This window comes from Coregonus lavaretus (assembly GCF_964263955.1).
Source record: "Coregonus lavaretus genome assembly, chromosome: 32".
NCBI lineage: Eukaryota > Metazoa > Chordata > Actinopteri > Salmoniformes > Salmonidae > Coregonus > Coregonus lavaretus.
The window spans coordinates 12,325,528-12,345,579 of record NC_140019.1 but is presented as its reverse complement, the minus strand read 5'-3'; the positions used below and the strand labels follow the sequence as shown (position 1 = coordinate 12,345,579).

Here is a 20,052-nt window from a genome sequence, read left to right as displayed (position 1 = left end):
ACAGATATTTTATTGTCACTGTCATTTTCCTCCTTTTTGTTCAAGCTAAGCACAGATTTGCCTTGTAGCATCAGATTCAAGCACATTCCAGGACACTTCGAATAGGTATTTGGGCAGATTTTAGATGTCAATAGTCGACTGACAGAAATGGAATCAGTCTCTTTTTGGCACTAATATCACTCCATATAACTATCTGGATGGCTTGGTTTATCGAAAGTGCTGCCCACTAATATGCTCATCTACATCTGATGCCACCTGATTATCTCCCTCAGTTAAATCCATTCGATCTGGAGGGACGTTAATACTGTACCTATGACAACAATGGGATGATGATGTCATATCCACGCACAGGGCCGGACTACCACATCTGGAGTGGTTAGTGCTATCCGGGATCCTCGGGACGTCCCTATCCTAACCCCTATTCGTACCCTAACCATTTAACCATAACCCTTACCTAACCCCAACCATTTAAAATGTATACTTCAATGGGGTAGGGACGTCCCAATGATAGCAAGTACCCATCTGGGGCACCTACCTCCTCCAACAAATTATATTTGGCTAACTTCCTGCAATTCTACACATTTTGCCAAGGTGCAGACAGAAAAATGTGCAGTTTTATAGCTAATCTCACGCTATTCTACACATTTTGCCATGAGGCTGAGAGACAGTTTGGGAGTTTTAAAGCTAAATATTTATACTATTCTATATATTTTGCCATGGCTTATGTTGTGTTCATAATATGCCAGCTGCGGGGGGGGGCGACCTCCAGGGGGCCCCCAATCGATGTATTCATATGCTATCTGTGGGGGCCTGACCTCCAGGGGGGCCCCAACGGACATGTTCATACAATCTGGGTGGGCCTGGATGCCCCCCCCCCCCCCCCCCCAAAAAAAGAAACCTTAATTTTGGGTTGGGGGCCCCCTGTAGGTCCGGCCCTGTCCACACTTCTTCCATTAACTCACAAACATGATAAGAAGATTGGCGCAGCTGGAGCCTGGATATTGATGGCATAGATGGTGATTAGGAAATGCAGTCCGACAGTTTTAAGGGATGGTGACAGAACAATTTGCCTTCACTGTATCATGTGTTTTGATCAGTGTAAAGATTAAGGCAGATGAAAGGAACTAGAAGCCACTGTAAAGTGTTTAGATCCATTGGACATTAGTGGACATTGGAAAAGAAAGTTATGATGATAATCATGATAATCATTGTAGCATACTGGCCACAGAACCTGACCTTTGTCATGTAACCGACATTATAGAATAGACTAGAAGCCATATGCTGATCAGAAACACACTGTATAGTGCTGTCAGTTATAGGCCTCCATGCACAGATCACTGGGCAGCCATTTCTTGCTGTAACATGTTGAAATAAACAACTGCAAAAAGGCACGTTGAGATCTAACTAACTCCTGTCTCTGCCTCTGGAAAAGGGAGGTGCATCAACTGTTTAATTCGAATGCACACTACAGAGAAACCAGTGTCTTTGGAGAAACCTCCCTGGAGACATGTTTTTTTTATGTCATGAAACTTCATGGAGGGACAATCAATCATCGATATTTTCTTCTTTCATTAACATTGATCTCAATTAAAGTATTGTTAGAAAATAAATGTGATGATCTCATATTTTGGCCTTCCTGATTGTGATAACCTCAGGCACTAACTATGGAACAATACACAGTAAGAACACAAACACCACAAGCTGTCTGGGCAGCAGCCATTTCTCAAATATTCAGTTGGGAGTGTCTGTATAATGCCGCGTTCACATGCTAGTCTGAAGTAGGAAACGCAGAAATTTCCGACATGCTAACTGGGTGTAGTTAACACTCGTGCCACGTTCAACGAATCAGGAAGTCGGAAATGTCAGAGTTTCCTTGTTCCAACTAGCATATGAAAGCGGCATAAACTAATGTATTGGCCCTGTTCACTATGACATGGGAACAGTGATTTTGACCAGCCATTGAACCCAGGGGTAAATATTTATAAAGCAGAGCAGTACTTGTGAACGGGGCTTGTCAAAAATACTGGGCTTCCTACCATCCCTCCTTCATCCTTTTAACATAAGCCATCACTTTCCCAACATGACTGTATAAGAGAAAACACTATGGTAGAAACTAAGCAAGCTAGACAATGAAAATCCACCTCAATGTGATAGAAAGTCACACTGCACTATCCTATTTAGTCCTGATTAGTAATCACTCATAGAAAGAGAAAATGCCTTTCAGTAGCAATCTAGAGGGAAGCCCTGGTTGAACTGCCTTGGGTACGTCTCTGTCATCTACCCTGGTCCATCTCTCTCTACAGACCAAAGTCCCTATGTCAGATTGCCCTTAATCTGATCACTTGTTAACCCAGCAGTCAGATCCAGGCCCTCATATAGCCACACTAACCAGCCCAGTGGCTTGGCAAGACACAGTTGTCCTGACTTCCCCAGTCGCAGGCCGTACCAGGAAGACTGTTTGGTAGAATGCCAAAACGTTGCTGCCGTTGAAATTGCTATGATGCCATAGAACGTAGACACACCATTCATTGCGTCGATCAGAGTTATGGTTTGTAAGCTTATATGGATGGACACATAATGAAACCGTTTAGAGTAGAATGCATGGAAAGGTTTTCCCTGTGATTTGTCAATAGGGATTAGCTGGTTGTTTGGGTAAGAACACAGTGAGCAGTAACAGTCACAGATGACTGAAATAGACTGACTGTAAGGGGGAAAGGGGGATACCTAGTCAGTTGTACAACTGAATGCATTCAACTGAAATGTGCCTTCCGCAAGGTCTGAAGCGTTCACAATGATAATGTTGACTCACTCACACCCAAATGACACAGATACACACCCGTTCAAGACGCATTTCACCTTTACAAAACATTTGGGTGTCTTCTAAAAATATACAGTACACTATAACCAAAAAGTGAATTATCATTGATGAACATCATGACTTGTTCACAATGGGGGGGTCGGGGGGACTATAAGAAACAGCATATTCACAAATGGACAAAATAAGCCTATGATTTTTATTTTAGTCATTCAGACATTTTCAACATTTGCTAGCCTGGTTAGCATTACATTGATGTGGAATCTGTGACTAACTCAAGTGATTATTATTATTATTATTATTATTATTATTATTATTTGCAATTTATTTGGAAATGTTTTATGTAGTCGCCTAATCACATACAGTTCCCTGAACCTTTCAATAAAACATACATGTACCTTCAAAGCTAGAAAACCAACTGAAAACTGTACTGATCTTGTTCAGCGCTGATTCTTTTTTAGTTGAAAATACAGACATAGACTGCATAAGGGCCAAATGAAATGGCAGATATGGCTTTCTGTGCCATAACACACTACTCTCCCTCACTTTTCTCATTCTCTCACTTTGCATTCAGTCTCCCTCATACTAGTCCTCACACTCCTCCAGCGCCCTCTTTCTCCCTCTCCGCTCTCTCTGCAGCCCCTAGCAGCATGCCTTCCCTATCTGGCCTGTCATATGCCGCTGCATGGCGACTGCCTCTACTCAAGCTTGAAATTTGAGCCCATTATGTCAACAGGGGTTATGGGCAGAGAGGAGAGCAGTGTGCAGCAGTCAGAACGAAGGGAGAGGGAGAGAGAGGGGAGTGGAAAGCAAGTCATTCTCAGAAAGGAAGGAGAGACAAATATGGAGGAGAGAAGCGAGTGTGTGAATGAAGGGCTACAGCGACAGGCTGGAAGTATAACATGATAAGCAAAATGGTTGTGTTCCTGTATTCTTTGGGTGTGTCTTTTCTTTAATCACAGTTGTGCATGTTTTATCTGAGGAAGAACATTATTTGGCCATGTCTTATTGCTTTTTAAGTCCATCACATCAAGGAAGAGACAAGGTATGGGTAACACGTACATTTTACTTATGCTTAAACCAATGGGCACTTTAACAGACACACACTACAAGTAGCACTTCAGGAATAAGCTCATTACAAGTAGCATTTCAAGAATAAGCTCATTACACACAAATCTTTGACAAACATTTTCAAGATACGCTAATAGTGGTGTTGATTGATGGGTCATAATAACTGAGTGAAGAAATGGTTAATAATAGCACTTTCTTAGTCCAGTTCCCATGTGCTTCTGAGTATACCGCTATTTCCAGTCGTCTTTTAAGTAATACCTACAGGACAAACACTAGCTAGCAGTTAGGCTAGTATCATAGGAATCCCCAACCAGCTAATGTTGGTGATTTACCGCCATCTGCAGTGCTGGAGTCCTGAACCAAATAGTGTCATTAATTTACTGTGGCCACTAGATGGCAGTGACTTAGCTTAAAGCGATTTACAAATCAAGACAATGCTCTGATCATTGGCTGATCGCTCCCAACCATAGGAATCGACAATCAGTTGCGTACTTTAAAATGGTGGAAGCCATCAATGGCAACGTCCATGCTGAAATGGGTTGTATCCAAGTTGAGTCCTCTATCTATCTCTATAGCTAGTACACTGCACAGGGTTGAATCATAGAGACAGATAGAGGACTCCTCTTTATATATGTGCCATTATAGAGTCTGTGACAGCATGGGCAGCGTCATTGAGGCTACAACTCATAGAGCCCCGCAGTGGAGGTGTCATAATACCCATAAATCCTAGCGGTCAAACAGGGAAATGGTTCCAATCGTTTTTTTCACTGTTTATTTTTCCCATAGAGGATTTTAGAAACACTTAAAATACGGGCTGTGTTTTGTGTAGGCTTGCCCTGGTGTGACGTTTTGTTAACCATGTAAATCTCCCTCGGACAAGGTGACTTTTATCAATATATTCGGCTCTATTTACTCTCAGATTCGAAAATGGTAATTAGCAACAAAGTAGACATCATGCAAAACCACAAATCCCTGCAAGGTCCTGCACATCATCTCTAGCTGACACCTTTGCTAACAGGTATTGTGTCAATTTAAAACTTGCACAAGACAGTTAACAGAATTGTCCATTTAAAGAAATGTAGCCAATTTATTCATTACTACATTTAGCTAACATTAGATAGTTAATCCAGAGATTCTTCCCTTTGCCTCGATTCGACAGTCTCGTCCAGATCATGGCATTTGTAGTTCTTTATGATAGCCACATTAGCAGCTAATTAGCATTTCATTTTTGGGGGATAAATTCAGGCAAATATATTGATAAAAGTCACCTTGTCCTAGAGATTTAAACGGTTATCAAAACGTCACGCCAGGGTAAGCCTACACAAAACACAGCCCTTACTTTAAGTGTTTCTAAAATCCCCTATGGAAAAAATGAATGGTGGAAAAACGATTGGAACCCTTTCCCCGCTAGATTTTATGGGTATTATGACTCATACTGTGGTACTTTAAGGGAATCCACACCCAGTTGACTACTTTAAAATGGGGGAAGCATGGTGGAAGCCCTCATTGGTGCTGCCCATGCTAAAACTGCCTTTTGGCCACTAGAGGCCTCTATCATTCTCTATGGGTCGAATCAGTGCATATTCCAAGATGACCGACATGGTAAATAGTTGGACAACAATCAGTATACCAGAGTTCACAGTCAGAGGACCAGAGTAGGGAAAGGAGAGGGGTTGAAAGGACTAATAATCAATGCACACAGATCAAAGCACTGGTCAACACAATGAATAGTTATTTGAAAGGTGCTCTTGGTCACTCTAACAAAGGCTTACCCCCATTAAACTGCCATAGACACTTACCCCCTACATACGGGGGGCCAGTATGAAAAATGTATGCACTCACTAACTGTAAGTCGCTCTGGATAAGAGCGTCTGCTAAATGACTAAAATGTAAAAAAAACTATCTGGACCTGTTTGGGTGGGCAGTGGGCACATTAGAGTTTCAAACAAAAAGACAGCACCAACTACGATCATCTTCCCCCTCAAACAACACTTTCCCAAGTATTTTTCTCGCTCTCCCCCTCACTTTCTATCCCCCTCACTTTCTATCCCCCCCTTAAGTACACTGAGCAGAAGCTCGTATGTCGCGTTGATGATGCCCCAGGAGAGAAGGGAGCGGTGGTAGTTGAGGTGTGCCCCTCTGAACAGCATGGCCACGCTGCCACCCCTCTCCCTCCACACCGTCATCAACACCTCCCCACAGGGGCGGAAAGCACCCCCCACCTGGGACTGGGCCCGCGACTTCACCACATTCAGCGGGTAGAACATGATCCCCAGCGCCGCCCCCAGCACCCCTCCACACACAAAGTCATTGACCAGGTTGCCAGCCCGGCTGGAGGACTCAGGGAGCTGCTCCTTGATGGGCCCGCGGAGCCCGAAGAACAGCACGTTACTGGGCCCGTTCCTTATTAAGACCGGCACCAGACCGCGGTAGCACTCCTTCACACCGTACTCGCTTAGGAGCGTCCGGAAGGTGTGGGCCGTGTTGTGGAAGCGGCCGTGGTGCCGATGGTCCTGGAGGAGAGTCTGCACACGCTCAAACGGCGTCAAGACAGCCTCTGCCGTACCTGCCAGCGCCGCCGCGGAGCTCCGCGTCACCAGCTCGGGAATGCCGCTGCCGGTGGGCACCTGGTCCAGTAAGACCCGGGAGAAGTCCTCGTACAGGCCGAACATTATGGCTACAGTGGTGGTCTTCTGGAGGAGAGGAGGGAGCAGCCCCCTGTAGAGTTTCCTCACCCCGTCCCGCTGGAGTTGTCTGACGGCCTCTCTGGCCCGCACACCGTGAAGCTGCTGCCTGAACAGAACCTTCTGGATGGGGAAGGTCACCACGATGTTGGTGAAGGCAGCTATGGAGCCACACACGTAGTGCTTCCCTCGAGGGCCGAGCGCAGAGCCCAAACCCCTGCCAGATAGCAGGGAGCCCCCTCCTTTACCCAGGGACCCCTGGGGCTGTGACGTGCGGGCTGACTCTGGGTCCATGCTGGTAACAGCCATGGGAGATGAGACGCACCCTGACCCTACGCCACCAGCATCACTGCTGGGGAGACAACCTCTAGGATGATTTTACACCTGTGGGAGGGAATGAAAAATAGTTAAATTTACAATGTTTAAAACTGGCTACAATATTATCTATTGGTACTGAAAAAGTGTGTGAATTGAAGCTTCCTGTTCCTTTCAGCAAAACATGCATTGGCTATTATAATATTGTAACAAATGGATGGTCAACCAGTCTGTGAAAACTCCCTCATGATTAGTGGAGAAGGATTGTGTGACAATGAGGCTTGTATACAGAAGACATCAGGTTTTCTGCACTGGGGTAGGACTGCAGTTTTGCCAAATGATAATACACCGGTAATATTCTATAAAACAATGTCCCAGTGTAACAAGGATCTTGTGTAAGTAGGTTTGGTAATGCAGTTCAGTGCACCATGGACACAATCCAGGTCTTTGTACTGCATCAATTGAAACTTGGCTCTCACAGTTTGCTGCCATTACCACCTCAGTGATAATAATTATTGCATAACTTGATTCTAATGTACAAGGTGATATTTACTCTTCAGAAAGGAATTAAGAGACATGCATCATCATTTTATGCAGCCTAGAAGTTGTCCAGAAACAATTTAAAACCAAGCTCCACACTCAAGTGCCTTCTAAATATAGGTCAGAGTGGTGGAACTGTCACTGGAGGGTAATTAGAGGTCAAGGAATGAAAGCAGATTTCGTCAAAGTGCTTCTGCCAAATGCAAACCGTTAACAATTGAAATTAGTTGAGTCACCCAGTGCAGACGAACTGTCAGTGACCAGGAGGAACAGTCAGTTTGCCAACCTGGTTGTTGAGTCTGTTCATCATTGTTTTTTTTATTTCACCTTTATTTAACCAGGTAAGCCAGTTGAGAACAGGTTCTCATTTACAACTGCGACCTGGCCAAGATAAAGCAAAGTAGTGCAATAAAAACAACACAGAGTTACATATGGGGTAAAAAAAAAACATAAAGTCAGAAATACAACAGAAAATATATATACAGTGTGTGCAAATGTAGCAAGTTATGGAGGTAAGGCAATAAATAGGCTATAGTGCAGAATAATTACAATAGTATTAACACTGGAATGCTAGATGTGCAAGAGATTATGTGCAAATAGAGATACTGGGGTGCAAAAGAGCAAAATAAATAACAATATAGGGATGAGGTAGTTGGGTGGGCTAATTTCAGATGGGCTGTGTACAGGTGCAGTGATTGGTAAGGTGCTCTGACAACTGATGCTTAAAGTTATTGAGGGAGATAAGAGTCTCCAGCTTCAGAGATTTTTGCAATTCGTTCCAGTCATTGGCAGCAGAGAACTGGAAGGAATGGCGGCCAAAGGAGGTGTTGGCTTTGGGAATGACCAGTGAGATATACCTGCTGGAGCGCAGACTACGGGTGGGTGCTGCTATGGTGACCAATGAGCTAAGATAAGGCGGGGATTTGCCTAGCAGTGATTTATAGATGGCCTGGAGCCAGTGGGTTTGACGACGAACATGTAGTGAGGACCAGCCAACAAGAGCGTACAGGTCACAGTGGTGGGTAGTGTATGGGGCTTTGGAGACAAAACGGATGGCACTGTGATAGACTACATCCAATTTGCTGAGTAGAGTGTTGGAGGCTATTTTGTAAATGACATCGCCGAAGTCAAGGATCGGTAGGATAGTCAGTTTTACGAGGGCATGTTTGGCAGCATGAGTGAAGGAGGCTTTGTTGCGAAATAGGAAGCCGATTCTAGATTTAACTTTGGATTGGAGATTCTTTATGTGAGTCTGGAAGTTGAGTTTACAGTCTAACCAGACACCTAGATATTTGTAGTTGTCCACATACTCTAGGTCAGACCCGTCGAGAGTGGTGATTCTAGTCGGGTGGGCGGGTGCTAGCAGCGTTCGATTGAAAAGCATGCATTTAGTTTTACTAGTGTTTAAGAGCAGTTGAAGGCTACTGAAGGATTGTTGTATGGCATTGAAGCTCGTTTGGAGGTTTGTTAACACAGTGTCCAATGAAGGGCCAGATGTATACAAAATGGTGTCGTCTGCGTAGAGGTGGATCTGAGAGTCACCAGCAGCAAGAGCGACATCATTGATATACACGGAGAAAAGTGTCGGCCCAAGAATTGAACCCTGTGGCACCCCCATAGAGACTGCCATAGGTCCAGACAACAGGCCCTCCGATTTGACACACTGAACTCTATCTGAGAAGTAGTTGGTGAACCAGGCGAGGCAGTCATTTGAGAAACCAAGGCTATTTAGTCTGCCAATAAGAATGCGGTGGTTGACAGAGTCGAAAGCCTTGGCCAGGTCGATGAAGACGGCTGCACAGTACTGTCTATTATCAATCGCGGTTATAATATCGTTTAGGACCTTGAGCGTGGCTGAAGTGCACCCGTGACCAGCTCGGAAACCGGATTGCATAGCGGAGAAGGTACGGTGGTATTCGAAATGGTCGATGATCTGTTTGTTAACTTGGCTTTCGAATACTTTCGAAAGGCAGGGCAGGATGGATATAGGTCTGTAGCAGTTTGGATCTAGAGTGTCACCCCCTTTGAAGAGGGGGATGACCGCGGCAGCTTTCCAATCTCTGGGGATCTCAGACGTTATGAAAGAGAGGTTGAACAGACTAGTAATAGGGGTTGCGACAATTTCGGCGGCTAGTTTTAGAAAGAAAGGGTCCAGATTGTCTAGCCCAGCTGATTTGTAGGGGTCCAGATTTTGCAGCGCTTTCAAAACATCAGCTGTCTGAATTTGTGTGAAGGAGAATCGGGGGGGGCATGGGCAAGTTGCAGCAGAGGGTGCAGAGTTGGTGGCCGGGTTAGTGGTAGCCAGATGGAAAGCATGGCCAGCTGTAGCAAAATGCTTGTTGAAATTCTCGATTATTGTAGATTTATTTATTGTACTCTGGTTAGAGGGTCTTGAGTAACGTTAACGCCTTCTAGGAACTCCCCATTTGCTGTTATGACTCATGGGCATGCTATGTGGATACACCTTCCAAATGATGCACACATGAAATGCTAAAGTTGATTTGGTCAATGGAGAAATTGTCAATATGGTCAAGAAAGACATGCTCAAGGCTATCTGAGTTTGAATATATGCAGCTAGCTTCAGAATGTATTCCAAAGATTACACACTGGCACAATCCAGATTATTCTGAATTAGTTATTGCTTTACTAGCCAACTCCAAAACACAGGACAGTAACGTTACAGTCTGCTAAACCGGTCTTCGTCCTGGCTAGACCCACAAAAATGTTTCCTGATTGGATGTCAAAGGGTTGGGTCCATGCTAACAAGCCAGCTAATTAGCTAACATCACTTTTTCAGGGCCTTCTTTAGCAGCCAGTGACATGGCTAATCTTGACAGTCAAGATTTCATTTGCAAGCTATAGTTAACAGGAGTTTGACTGAGCTAGCTATCTAGCAAGTTAGCTAGTTTGCAGTCCTTTTGTATCCAGCTAACGTTGGCTAGCAAGTTGGCAGTGTCAAAGCAGACAACTGGCTTTCACTTGTTTTTTTGACCAGACAAACAGTCGCGAGAGAGATAGCATGCCCATTCAAGGCTATCGTTGTAAATGTAATAAATTAAAACCCACATTATATATGATATTTCAACACTAGGCCCCTAGTATCCAACTGTACCTGTCTTTTACCTTGCCACGAAGAAACCGTAGTTTACCACGGAAATGAGGCTTGCTAGGTCGTTCCGTCTGCTGTCGATCGCAGATGCATAGGGAAGCAGGTGACAGCAGGAAAACCAATCGAGATGCAGATCGCGTGCCATGTAGCGGGCCTGCGCTACGACCACGGGTCCTGCGCTAATCTACAAAAAAGAATACAAAAAATAAGTATCGCCTATACCTATAGTTTGTGGCTGAAGGTTTCAAACGTATCAGTTTATACGGATTTTCTGATACACACTAGAGGGGCTATTGGCTCTCTTGACTCATGTTACTACAATGTGTATTTGATAAATAATAATAGATTATATTTTGAGGGTTAACTCCATGACTAGAATACTGCCCCATGCTTTTTGTGATGCTCTATTTTGCATTGACACGTTTATGTCTGGTTGTGTGATCTACCCTACATTTTCTATGTGCAATATTCTGTTATGCACCAGGTGGCAGCATTTACCAAGAGGATCCCTGTCGTCACTAGTTACCACATCCACAAATGGCTAAACCCCGCCTATTTCTACAATGTATCTTCTTAGAATCTGATTTTAAATCTAACGCTAACCTTAACGACACTGCTAACCTTATGCCTAGCCTTAAATTAAGACCAAAAAGCGAATTTTTGTTTTCATAAATGTTTACGATATAGCCAATTTTGACTGTGGATCAGCTCTAGTAGTGACTGACAACCCTCGTCAATGATACCTCAAAATCAATGTCATCACACATGCGACTGCAAGTCAATATGTCATAAAAATATTGTCATTGATAGGAGCAATAAACAAGTGCCCCAATTTCAATTTCAACACTAGAAAAATCATATTTTGGGCTTGTTTATGGCCGATAACCGCGCGAACAATGTACCCCACGGACTTTAATATGGGCAAATATGTCAGCACAAAAGGACTGCGAGTTCAGGATCTTGTGTCGGAGGACCGCTCGAACCCTCTATCCCACGGACTTCAATATTCAGGTAAGCTGTGTCTAGTGAGTGACAATTCAACTCTAGCTAGCTGTTGGCTTGATAAATATTAAAGTGCTACTAACGAGCCATTTGGAATACATGTAACGTTAGGAAAACTAGTCTCAAGAGATCTGGTCCTTGGCTTTATTGCACACAGGCTAGAATGGAATGTCACATTGGTGTCTTGTCTTGACAGTATGAGATGTACACCATTGAGAGAAATGCAGAGAAGACAGCTTCAGCGGGCAGAGTGCTGTACGACATGGGAGTGAAAGTTCTTATCTCTGTACTTATGCACACACTCACAGTACTGTTGATGACTGATATAAATGCTGTTGTTTGTACTGTGTCCTTCAGGTTGATCAATTTCCCTGATCTGCCTGTGGTGTGGCGGTAGATCACTGTCATCACAGCTGCCCTGCGTAGCGAATGTCAGAACAAACATGCTCAGTTTCTATGGGGTGAGGACTGAGACTGTCATTGTGTGTGTTTGTGTTAGGGTTTATTCACACTGAAAATAGTTATCGGAATGACATTTCCAATTACATAATATGTACATACACTTTTGAATTAACATTAGAGACGGGAATGTCACGAGCCCAGAGAGGGTTCGGTTGACGTACTTGTCTCGCAGCTCAAAAGTACCGTAAATGTCACAGTAGCTACTAGCCAGAAGGCTAAGCATTGCAAACTATTCAACTAGCTAGCTACTAGCTAACGTTAAGCAAGCAACTACCATATTAGCTACACTTTTAATTATTGCAACAAAACCATATTATGCTCTTGAATAACTCAACAATTCACAAGCATGTGCAGACAATTAAAGGGTTTATTTTCTCTTCTGTACACGTATTACATTTTAGCTTCAAGAAAAAAAGCACATATACTGAACAAAAATATAAACGCAACAATTTCAACGATTTTACTATGTTACAGTTCATATAAGGAAATCAGTACATTGAAATAAATTCATTAGGCCCTAATCTATGGATTTCACATGACTGGGCAGAGGCGCAGCCATTGGTGGGCCTGGGAGGGCATAGGCCCACCCATTTGGGAGCCAGGCCCACCCACTGGGGAGACAGGCCCAGCCAATCAGAAATAGTTTTTCCTCACAAAAGGGCTTTATTACAGACAGAAATACTCCTCAGTTTCAGCAGCTGTCCGGTGTGGTCTCAGACGATCCCGCAGGTGATGAAGCTGGATGTGGAGGTCCTGGGCTGGCGTGGTCTACGTTTGTGAGGCTGGTTGGACTTACTGCCAAAGGCGGCTTACGGTAGAGAAATTAACATTCAATTCTCTGGCAAAAGTTCTGGTGGACATTCCTGCAGTCAGCATGCCAATTGCACGCTCCTTCAAAACTTGAGACATCTGTGGCATTGTGTAGTGTGACAAAACTGCACATTTTAGAGTGGCCTTTTATTGTCCCCAGCACAAGGTGCACCTGTGTATTGATCATGCTGTTTAATCAGCTTCTTGATATGCCACACCTGTCAGGTGGATGGATCATCTTGGCAAAGGAGAAACGCTCACTAACAGGGATGCAAACAAATTTGTGGGAAAAATTAGAGAGAAATAAGCTTTTTGTGCAAATTGACAATTTCTGGGATCTTTTATTTCAGCTCATGAAACATGGGACCAACACTTTACATGTTGTGTTTATATTTTTGTTCAGTATAGTTTCTGCCAGCTAAAGCTAGCAACATATCTTCATCAAGTAATGTTAGCCTATCAAAACGGAATGATTACCCCTCTAATACAAATATAGACCCTTTTCCAGTACACGACACACTGACGTCACGCACAGATACGCACGACTTCTAAACAAAATCACTTTTTGGGGTTCTCATACGCTTACAATTATGTTTTGATTCTTGCTTGAACAGTCTCTAAGATTATATTTGGTTGTGATCTTTACAAAATAACTATTTTGGATGCAGCAGTTGTTAGCTAGAATGCTAACACTCATTGATAGAGGCTGTAGCGAAAGCTAGCCAAAGACCCATTTTACTGGTTGAAGTGTTTTTTAAGTATAATGCAGTTGAGTTGCGATGATGACACAAACATTATATTAAGCAGGACATTCATACGAGCCTTAAAATCCTATTATAATTCAAAAGTAGTGTGAAATGCACTCAAGCTTTTTTTGCTATCGTTCTATAAGAACTCCGCCTTGTTCTGCCAGCAACTTGTGTGCATCGCCCTCGTGCAGCAATGTTAGCAAGCACAGAAAGAAGTCTATAAAAGTAGAGTAGGCCTACCTTACAACATTACAACAAAACATGCTTCATTTTTTTTATAAATATCATGCAAATCATTAGGCTACATGTGGTAAAAGCAAATTGCAACGGAAAACGTGGGTACAATTCACCAAATTGAGATGAGCTGTTTTATATGGAAGCCCATTCCCGCCACCCAAAAATAAAATACACGTAGATCATACATATAGGTTATGTTTCTTCATTTGTAGCATTGTGTGGCGATTTCCATCTATCCACGTTGCAGAGATCAGCACAACAAGGCCGCCGGCAAACGTGTGGAGAGCTGGGATTTGCCCCAGCACTTTTGATTTGGTTTAATAAAAAATATTGACACAAAAGCCTTGAAAAGAGGGACAAAGTACTGTTGTTTAGACTAATTCGCCTCATGATTTGTTTGACAGGATTTTAATGTTTTCATCCTCCCTAGGGCCAGGAGTTTTTCCAGGAGTTCTTTCAAAATCATATGACCTGAATAGAAAAAACCTGGTCTCATCATAGCCCATATAAAACCGTTTTTTACAGCTGAATTATTACTATGTCATACCCAGAGTTTTACCTGGTTAGGTTAGCCTACCAGATCAGGAAAAACTCTGGGCCCCAGTAACCCCCACCACCACTTTGGGACCTGTGGGGCCACCTCTGAAATAACCACACAATGTTACAAATGAAAAAACATTCTATTTGTATGATCTACTATCTAAAAATGTTGACTTGCGTATCTATAAATGTTGACTTACATATCAAAAAATGGGCTTTGATAGTTTTACGTGGCTTAGTACAGCCGGCAGGCGGCAGCTACTGCGACAATGTAACGGGCTGTTACTGCAATTTAAGGTAAAAACTCAATATAAGGAAAATGTCTATACATTTCATGTTTCAAAAACATTGCTCTGCTATTACCATTTATACTGTAGCAGTGTTGAGCTCAACAAGACAATTCTGTTTACACTTCCCTGCTCCTCTCTGTTTACACTTCCCTGCTCGTGCTCGGAGGGGGGCAACTATCGGGCGAGTGTCGTGTCTGACCTCCGGAGGTAGCGCTCGAGACGTGAAAATTTTGCACGTTTACACAACAGTATTGTCTCTCGAGAACCTCTCGAAAATGTCCCTTTGCTATCGTCAATGTGAAAAAGGTCATAGATCTGCCTGAGGTTAACTCTCTGCTTGGGGGGAACGTGTGAAGTGTTGTGTGTGTTTATTGTAGGTCTGTTTGAAACCCTGCCTGGCCCAGTGCAGTGTGAGATGCTGCTGAAGGCCACAGAGCAGTCTTTCAACACCCTGGAGAAAGCTGAGATGCTCCTGCTACTGCTCAGGTGCTTCCCAGAGTCTGTGGTCCAACACGGGGTACGTAACCTCTCAACTTTGACCTTCACCAACTTGTCCATAACACAGAATAATTTATTTGTAGCTTTGTTGGCACTCTCATTCTAGGTCAACCTGGGAGAGTCCCGGTTGAAGGTGGAGACGGCTGAAAAACTGGAGACGCCTGTCAACTGTTTCAGGAAGCTGTTTGGTTTCAGGAAGCTGTTTGGTGAGAGAATTCTCTGAGTCAAATTATCAAAACCTCTAACATTTAAAAACTATGAAAACTGTATGTGGGGAAACATGTTGTTTCCTTGATGTTGTGTAATTTTATGTTTTATCATTGATACATTTGTGTTTTCTCAGCTGTTGCTGTAGAAGTTTGGAGAAAAAGACACATTATCAAGTGTCTGATTTATAAAATGATTAACGTGAAGAAAACGTTAGAAAGGGTTTCTTTCTCATACCCACCCATTGTCTGTGTTCCTCTGCCCTGTAGGCACCACACAGTGACGCGTGGCATCACTAAGGGGGTGAAGGAGGACTTCCGTCTGGCTATGGAGAGACAGGTGTTACGCAGCGCGGAGAACCTGTATACTGTCCTCCACCGCTTCTGTATCAATGAGAAGATCATCATCATCATCCAGTCCCTGCCCTGACCTCTGACCCCTTCACCTTTGACCCTTGGACATCTGACATTTGAACCAGTTAAGACCCGGAGCCCTGGCTCATGGTTCTAATGTCCACAGTGAAACCCTGGTCGCTGTGCCTCTTGTGTGCCCAGAAGACCATCGTCGTCTTCCATCAGACCTGACAATTGAACTCCGGACCCCTCAACTATGACCAAATAACACATAATTAGAAAGAGATTCCTTGTTTCCCTCTTTCTAGGCTTTATCTGTGGTGCTAATGTTACTCACGAGCATAAAATCTTCTGTACTTGTACTACTTGCCTTAATATTAGATAATGACTTTCAAAGGATGTATTCGGTAACTTGAGAAGGTTCTGTACTTGGGGAGGATTCTGTTTCTGGGGATACTTAACAGGGATTGGTCTACTGTGTCTGTGGTATTTGCTCTCTCTCTGCCATTGGCTATCTTGATACCTTTTGTTTATTTTTCCTTTTTGGATCATTTTGTGTTGCCTGTCTCCCCAAACTCTTTACTCCGGCCAAATGCTATGCCACGCCCACGGACATTAGTTTCTTCTCCGCAATGAGACTGGTTTGAGTACCTCCACGATGATTTCTAGAATGGATTGGTCCCAAAAACCAATGGGTTGGGCCAGAGCCAGAACACACGTGGGTAAAACAGTGTTTGAAAATTCGTCATTGGCTTTGATACTCAGATTGGTTAGAGATGATCTAATCGCTGATGACTGTTTTGTACAACACCCCTCATTTTGACGTCACCACAAACGACTTCAATGATGGCCGTCTCAGACTGAAGTATGTAGCGAATGATAGAGCAGCGTAATAATTCATTTTGAGTCATCATGCGACATTTTATGAAGTGTATATAAAAAAAGAGGTTCTAAATAATTGTGAGATTTTTGGAAAGTTGACAAATGTGAGCGTATTTATGATATTGTTAGATAACATTTTATTGTTTTTATTTTGTATAAAGCTGTAGGAAAATAGATAGTTTATATGAATTCTCCAATAAACCTGACTGGTTGGATACAACAGTTGTTTCTTGATCAATGTACTCTACATTGTATTTGATTTATCTTCTAAGGAAGTATGATTTGTAAGTTAATCACAGAAATTTGATTTCTCCACCACTCTGCCCCCCCATCTCCCCTATTTTCTTCCCCAATTTCTCTTATTTTCTCTCTTTCCCTCTCACTCATCCATGTCTCGTACAGGTGCAGTGGGCAGGTCAGCCTGCAGTGCAGCCCTGAGATTGGCCCAGAACAGCCTGTGCTTGCCCCGGTCCTGGGGCCACTCCAGATACGTGTGTCTGCCCATCATGGCCTTCAGCTGATAGTACTTGGAGGGGATCATGTACTGAGGCAGAGGCTCCAGGAGCACCAGGATCACACTGTCAGACCCACGGGTCAGCCGCTGGTGGCTGGCAAAGTACAGCTCATAGTGGCACCACTCGCTCCGGACGAAGTGGCCAGAAAGGACGAACACACAGCGCCGGCTCCTCTCCACGCATTGGATGATGTTCTCCACGATCGTCTTCCCTGGGACAAAGTCCCTCTCATGGCGGCAGATGTGGAGTCCCCCGCTGGAGCCCTCCAGGTTAGGCAAGAGCTGGCCCTTGACCCAGTCTGCATCATGCTGGCTGTAGGACACAAAGGCGTGGAACACCACCCCCTCCAGATCCTCGGGCCGGACCTGCTGGGTCCTGGCACGGTGCTTGGCCCGGGTCCACTGCCAGATCATGCCCAGGTACCACAGAACGTCCAGTTGGTGGCACAGAGTCACCATAACAATGATAACAGCCACTGCCGGGCACAAGATGGCCGTTGCCAACAGGCCGACATTGCAGGAGATCTCGGGGATCTGGAAGCCCTCCAGTGTGGAGTTCCTCCAGACTTCGGGATAGCTGCAGCGATAGGCTCCTGGCCAGTGGAGAAGTTGGATTGCAGAGTGTCCGCTGCCCAGCCCAGTCCCAGCACCCAGATCCCTGAAGCCCATCAGGCCACACGTACAGGTGAAGGGATTTCGGCTGGCATCTAGAACCTTTAGAACAGGGCAGGTCTCCAGAATGCTCACAGACGGGGCATGGAGGGAGTTCTCCCTGAGAAGGAGATACTTAAGGTGTGGGAATCCAGCGCACACCGGGAGGTCCCTCAGCCGGTTGGCACTCAGGTCCAGGGCCAGGAGGGAGTCCAGGGCTAGCAGGGTCTCTGGTACAGTGGAGATCTGGTTGTTCTGGAGGTCCAGGGTGGCGGTGCCGTTCGGCAGGCAGCTGAATACCGACTCGCTCAGCCCATTGGAGGATAGGTTCAGGTGGACAATGTTCGGTGGCCAGTGGCATTCCTGGCCGCTGTAAACCAACGAGTTGAGGCTGAGGTCCAGGTGACGCAGAGAGCTCATGTTCTGGACCCTCTTGCTCAGGGTTTGAAGGTTCTTGAGGTTGTTCCCTCTCAGAACCAGGATGTCCACTTTATTCAGGGTTGTACACTCTATAGTGACTTGCTGTTCTACTCTGGAGAAGACCGTATCAGTCAGGGCGCAATCTGATAAGTCTAACTGCAGTATTCCGCTGGGAAACTTGGGGCAGGTCATGTGTATGATGGACGTCTCAGTCATCGCCAGGCACTCCACAGGCATGTTGATGAAGAAGTTACAGAGGGATTCCAGGGAGAAGAGAAAGGTAACCACCCCCGCTCGTCTGGCAGAGAAGGATTTAGTGTGGGATGTGCCTCTTCCTGGGGTGTCAAAGTAAGGTGGATTGTGGATTGCCACGTCTGAAGTGCTCAGGTGGATGATGGGGGATTCGAACACAGCGTTTATGGTGTTTGTCAGGTCCTTCCAGGTGATGGCCATATTGGTCAGGTAAAGATGTGTGGTGTTGACTGCCCCTCTCTCCTTCACAAGTTCCACCAGGTAACTGTGGTAGCCCTTGAGGTTCATACCCATCAGCTCGACCTTGTCAAACATCAACAGGGCATCTGCGATCAGATCTCGATCGGTGGGTTTGTTCGTCAGGCCAATGCTGACCTTCTCTGCCTGGACATCACTCAGGCTGCCACTCTCATAGGCTGTGAGATTCTCCAGACGAAGGGTCAAAGTTTGCAGGTGTACGTCAGTGATGTTGATGAAATCCTCCACCCTGATGATTTTTGCTCCGAGCCCCAGTCTCACCAGCTTCGTCAGGCTGTGGAACTCCACCCCCAGGGTCATGGTGTGGAACATGTTAAAGGTCAGATCTAGGTCTCTGATGTTCTGTGCTAACAGCAAGTACCGTTGATCAGATAGGTTCTGGAGCTGGTTGTGTGAGAGGTCCAGACTCTCCAGGAGCGGTGTGGGATGGAACGTCTCCGGATCTATATCCTCCAAGACATTCCAAGACAGGTTGAGGAACCTCAGGTGAGTTGTGACTTGGAAATCCTCATGGCCAAGTTTGTGTATGTTATTCTGGGAGAGGTCCAGGGCTTCGGTGCATGGCGGTAGGTTTCCAGGAACAGAGGATAAGTTTTTGGAGGAGAGGTTGACAATAATGGTGTGGATTTCTGAGGAGGAGGGGGTGCAGTGATGGACTCCCATTAACACAGCCACAGCCCAGAGGGTGACTGCCACAGCCCTCATCTCTGGAGAGGGACAAGAGAAAATTTAACAAACAATGTTCGTGTAAAAGAGGTAGTCTATAATATTGTGTGTTGTGTGCAGTGAATCATAATAAAATCATTGGCCTTCATTAGAATGTGAATAAAGGTTTTGGTTCCTGTTTTCGATATGAATGTTATTCAACTTGCAGTGCTCTTAGGGTATTCGCAAAAACAAGAGCTTCCTTGTTTTATTATAAACTCTTAAATAGACTAATTTTGGTCTATTGTACAGTACAGAAACTCACAAATGTCTTAAAAACAAGTCTGCAACACACACGCACACAGAAAGAGGACACAGACTGACCTGTCTTTTTCAGCGTCCTATGGCTTTTCAAGTGATGTGTTTGTTGAGATAATGTTCAGTCAGTCACAGTAAGTTCGTCTCTCACTTTCAGATAAATCTCTCTTTTCCTTAGTGATTTCTCTCATTCACACTCATCCAATCAACCTATCACTCTAACTCTAACACTCTCTCTGATCATACAGTAAACGTTGAGCAGAGGGGAAACAGACGTCAAACCAGGCCATTCAAATGTGCAGGCAACTTCTGTTCCTCCTTCACTCACATCGCTTTCTCACTTCCTTTTTTATTCACAGTGATGGGCAAGGAATTGAGTGCTTGACAGGAAATGAAGTTTGGCCACATGTCTGTGGATTTGGCACAGCTA

At 44.6% G+C, this 20,052-nt stretch overlaps 2 protein-coding genes and 2 long non-coding RNA genes across 5 annotated transcripts; 2 read left to right on the top strand and 2 right to left on the bottom strand.

Moving 5' to 3' along the window:
* Window positions 1-3,861: 3,861 nt before the first annotated feature.
* On the bottom strand, window positions 3,862-10,630 carry LOC311107386 (mitochondrial nicotinamide adenine dinucleotide transporter SLC25A51-like). 2 transcript variants are annotated; one of them, XM_084149880.1, is made up of 2 exons: window positions 10,549-10,630; window positions 3,862-6,954 (listed from the first exon to the last, which is right to left on the bottom strand). In XM_084149880.1, exon 2 carries the CDS (start codon window positions 6,877-6,879, stop codon window positions 5,908-5,910), a length of 972 nt encoding a protein of 323 aa, XP_084006006.1. In that variant the 5' UTR covers window positions 6,880-6,954; window positions 10,549-10,630; the 3' UTR covers window positions 3,862-5,907. The 2 variants fall into 2 exon arrangements, with proteins under 2 accessions (XP_084006006.1, XP_084006005.1); XM_084149879.1 differs by having other exon boundaries at window positions 10,538-10,595.
* Window positions 10,631-11,178: 548 nt separating this feature from the next.
* LOC311107585 lies at window positions 11,179-12,810 on the top strand. The gene is made up of 3 exons (XR_014610437.1): window positions 11,179-11,545; window positions 11,733-11,997; window positions 12,688-12,810. It is a non-coding gene; the product is annotated as an uncharacterized lncRNA (long non-coding RNA).
* Window positions 12,811-12,818: 8 nt separating this feature from the next.
* On the top strand, window positions 12,819-16,796 carry LOC311107584. The gene is made up of 3 exons (XR_014610436.1): window positions 12,819-15,141; window positions 15,229-15,328; window positions 15,599-16,796. It is a non-coding gene; the product is annotated as an uncharacterized lncRNA (long non-coding RNA).
* A 114-nt stretch (window positions 16,797-16,910) lies between these two features.
* On the bottom strand, window positions 16,911-19,765 carry LOC311107583 (toll-like receptor 6). The gene is made up of 2 exons (XM_084150090.1): window positions 19,689-19,765; window positions 16,911-19,366 (listed from the first exon to the last, which is right to left on the bottom strand). Exon 2 carries the CDS (start codon window positions 19,362-19,364, stop codon window positions 16,944-16,946), a length of 2,421 nt encoding a protein of 806 aa, XP_084006216.1. The 5' UTR covers window positions 19,365-19,366; window positions 19,689-19,765; the 3' UTR covers window positions 16,911-16,943.
* Window positions 19,766-20,052: the final 287 nt, after the last annotated feature.

What these genes read in the sequence shown, in the direction of transcription:
- LOC311107583 (XM_084150090.1), bottom strand. Translation starts at nt 19,364, where the DNA reads ATGAGGGCTGTGGCAGTCACCCTCTGGGCTGTGGCTGTGTTAATGGGA.
- LOC311107386 (XM_084149880.1), bottom strand. Translation starts at nt 6,879, where the DNA reads ATGGCTGTTACCAGCATGGACCCAGAGTCAGCCCGCACGTCACAGCCC.